Below are 3,554 nucleotides of genomic sequence, written 5' to 3'. Positions count from 1 at the left end.
CACCCAAGAATTTACAGACACAGTAATTTACTGTAAATTAGTCACTTGGAAAAAAATAGTTCCCTAAAGAAACAAGCCTCTTCACTCCAGCTCCGGGAAGGGAGAGTTGCCAGAGTAATTTTAAATGTAAACTCTGAAATGTGTCAGTCAGTCTTTGGAAGGTGATCTTCCAGAAGAATAGGAGTGTCCCCACACCTCATTAGAAAGTCTATCAAGTCCATCAGGTTTTCTCAGAAAGCGGCAGCTAGTGCCTTTGGCAGGTGTGCAGTCTGGAAGTGTTGCTGTGGTCTTTCTGTAGCCGACACGTCAGCCCATCCGCACAGTAACATCGCTGGAAGATCTCCAAACCGTGAGACCCTTTCTTTCGGTGTTTTGTGCACACTTGGCCTTCCTGAAGGACGGGTTTGCAAATCTTGGACCAGAAGTGGCGAGCACAGCACAGCCCCGAGGCACAATCCGAGGAGCGAAGGCAGACGGCACCTTCTTGGCCTTGAGGAAGAAGGGAGTGGAGAAGAGTTGAGAATCCTGTACCCTCACTTACCCACAATCCCCCCTTTTTTTCCTTGAGCCATACCACTGAAAGAGCTAAGAGAGCAGGCCTTCGTGGAACACTGCTGATTCCCTGGAAGCTTAGCCAGGGATTTCTTAGCTTTCCCAGAAACCAGTTTATCATCATGACTGGCCTTCCTCTGCAGTGTCTGTGTTTTTAAAAAGACATATATCCTGTTCAAGCCGGACGAAGTCTGGCCGGTGCTTTGCACGCACAGGGAGTGCAACTTCAAAAATGCCACAGAATCCTCTGCAAGAGCTCTATGACAGACATGCAATTTTGGGAAGTGTTTTAAAAGCTAGTGGACTAAGTAAGCAAGGATATTTTGCCAATTCTGCTACTCAGAACTATTGTTGGCCCCTCTCATTTCAGTGTGAGATCACATGTCTACCGGCTTCCATTGCAAGGACAGCCTTCCTGGAAGAACACGTTTCATAAAATGGGTCTCCAGGTGTCGCTGACATGAGCACTGATTTAAAAACACACAAAGAAACTTAAGAACAGGAGAACACGCCCATTTAAAGCAAAAAACTGTCGCTACAGAAATAACCATATGAGGATAGATCTAACCATATGTAAAGAACACCTCTGTCGTTATCACTGGATTATAACAAGTCATGCCAGTCTCTAGAAATCTATCATTTGCAACAAACAGTTGAAGTTGCCCTAGCTGCAGAAGTCAGACCCTATCCATACCGGTTTAACCCTCATCACCCAAGATCTATGACCCTCATGATGTTTCTGAAAATCTCATTAAGATATCCCACCACAGCTGCTCACCAACAGCACCTTTACCTTTCAGATAGTGTAGCTGTGATGAAGACGTGGTCCTTTTGGGATGGGAGTCTAAAGTGCCATGGTCAAAGTTCTCTAGCACGGTCTCCTCGATATCCCCAGGGTGGAAGTGACCATGTTCTGATGGCATACACATTCCTAAACAGAAAAAAATATCTATCAAGATTTAAATCACACGAACTCTATGAACACCTACTGACAGCTCAGGTCAAAGTGGGAAGTCTGATAGCATATGGGCAAATACAGCATATCGTCGCTGCTGGAAAAGATGATTCAATTCATAAAAGCAAACAAAGCACCATCTACCCACTTAGAACACATTCAACCATCCTAGTTCCCTAAAACCACCCTAAAATTTCAGACCAATCAGTGCTGCTTCTTTAGTTAGTTACAGTGTCTGGGGATATCTGCTCTTCAATTATCTGAATCCTCATTTGAACTGTTATTAAAAGGCAAGAAACCAGAGCCAGGGGTGTGCGATAGGGCAACCTTCTTGCTGTCCTTTCAGAGTTTTACTGTCCATGCAGCCCTGGATTAACTATGAAGCAAAATAAGCATGTGCTCTCGGAACCAAGAGAAGGTGGCCACCACGGAGTTTTCCCTCCTAGCTATCAAGCCTTTTACTCTTTCACTGCCACACACTGCTATTTAGTGTTCAATAAATAATTTTTAGAAAGAAGTTTATATTTAATATAGTTGTGGGGTCTGGCCTGGAAGAAAACTGATTTTTAAAAAAATCTCTTATTTCACCTCCAGCACTTACTGAGTCTTAATGTCTCGTCAGTTAAGCCATGGAAGGGCTGAAGGGGCACCGCTGTTGGGCAGTGCTTAGGGAACCAGTTGGCCTTCATCCAGCCCTGTGTCCATGTTTCTCTGACACTTGGTGTACACCCACAGGATGTCTTTAACTTACTGCAGTAACTTACTGCAGAAGTCATCAACAAGGGCAAGGCTCCCCAGTAACATTAACCTCTATAAATCTGTTTAGGGGATTTTTAACCCCAGCATTCCTTCGAGGGCAATAAAACGTGGTTATTCTGACCTCCTCCATTTTATCCCTGAAATAACCCTGTGGGGTAAGTTAGGATAAGAAACCGCAACAGGCCCAAGTTCTCCCAGTAAGTTTCACAGAAGGGGAAGGGGGTGGATTTGAACTTGGATATTCCCAGTCCAACATGCTCGCCTCTCAGGTGCTCCTGGATTCGAATCTAATTGTCCCACAGGAAAAGCTTCCAACGGAGAAGCGATGGAAACGCTCTCGCCTGCTGGAGCTCTCCCATTGCTGGACGGCGGATCCAAGGCGGCAGATGGGGGATGGGGGATGGGGGGTGCGACGAGATCTGCGTGACCTCCCACCTCCCCCGAGGGAGGGTGCATTTCCCGGCCTCCCCCCACTCACCGTTATTGCACTGATTGCCCGGGCAGCACATGGCGTCGCGGAGGCAGCGCTTGCGGCGTCTCCGACAGGCGAGGCAGACTTGGTTTCCGTGGAGGCCGCCGCGGCCTGAGACGGAGCAGAACTCGTCGGCCTTGCAGTCCTCGTCCCCGCCGCACACGGAAGGCTGCAGGGGAGGGAAAGGGAGAAGAGCGCGGGTGAACAAGGAGCCGGGCGTCGGGGAAGGGGGGAGGGAGAAAGGCCCGCAGCCTTCCCCGCCAGCTACGTACCTGGGGCGCATCGACGGCTAGGTGCTTGTTGCCTGCGTCGCGCAGCCCAGAGTCGCCGGGCGCTGCACTAGCGGGGGAGCCCGCGGCCGCCACAGCGCCTCCTGCCGGCAAGTTCTTGATGGCGTTGGAGTGGAGCAGGTTCGCGCTGAAAGCGGCGCTCGCCGCCGCCCTGGAAAAGTACAGGGCGGCCGCCAGGATCACAAGTCGCCCAGAGGACCTTTCCGCTTGTAACATCTTTGCTTGCTGGGGAGAGGAGCGACGGTCACGGGTTCGAATCCGAGCCAAGTTTAAAAAGGATAACAGCCAAAAAGGGGAAGAAAAAAAAGAAACAGCCCCGCTTGCAAGAAACCAGCGTTAATTCCCAGACAAAATATACCTCTTGCAGCTAGTGGCAACTACAACAGATCTTAGACCGGTTGGCTGCGCCGGCTTTATACTCCCCGGGGACCTTTGCTATTCCCGCCCCTCGGGGAGGAGGGCAGGCAGCATGGCCAAGGATGGGATTTCAAAGGGATCACGGGCGGAGGGAGGGGGAGAATGCCAC

At 49.9% G+C, this 3,554-nt stretch overlaps 1 protein-coding gene across 1 annotated transcript; it reads right to left on the bottom strand.

Moving 5' to 3' along the window:
* Positions 1–219: 219 nt before the first annotated feature.
* Positions 220–3,244, bottom strand: DKK1 (dickkopf WNT signaling pathway inhibitor 1). The gene is made up of 4 exons (XM_015415261.1): positions 3,011–3,244; positions 2,745–2,907; positions 1,346–1,483; positions 220–489 (listed from the first exon to the last, which is right to left on the bottom strand). The coding sequence occupies exons 1-4, from the start codon at positions 3,242–3,244 to the stop codon at positions 245–247; spliced, it is 780 nt and encodes a 259-aa protein (XP_015270747.1). The 3' UTR covers positions 220–244.
* Positions 3,245–3,554: the final 310 nt, after the last annotated feature.

This window comes from Gekko japonicus, unplaced genomic scaffold (genome assembly GCF_001447785.1).
Source record: "Gekko japonicus isolate JY-2015 unplaced genomic scaffold, Gekko_japonicus_V1.1 scaffold323, whole genome shotgun sequence".
Lineage (NCBI taxonomy): Eukaryota > Metazoa > Chordata > Lepidosauria > Squamata > Gekkonidae > Gekko > Gekko japonicus.
Note: the sequence above shows the minus strand (reverse complement) of the source record. Positions and strands in the feature narration are given on the sequence as shown.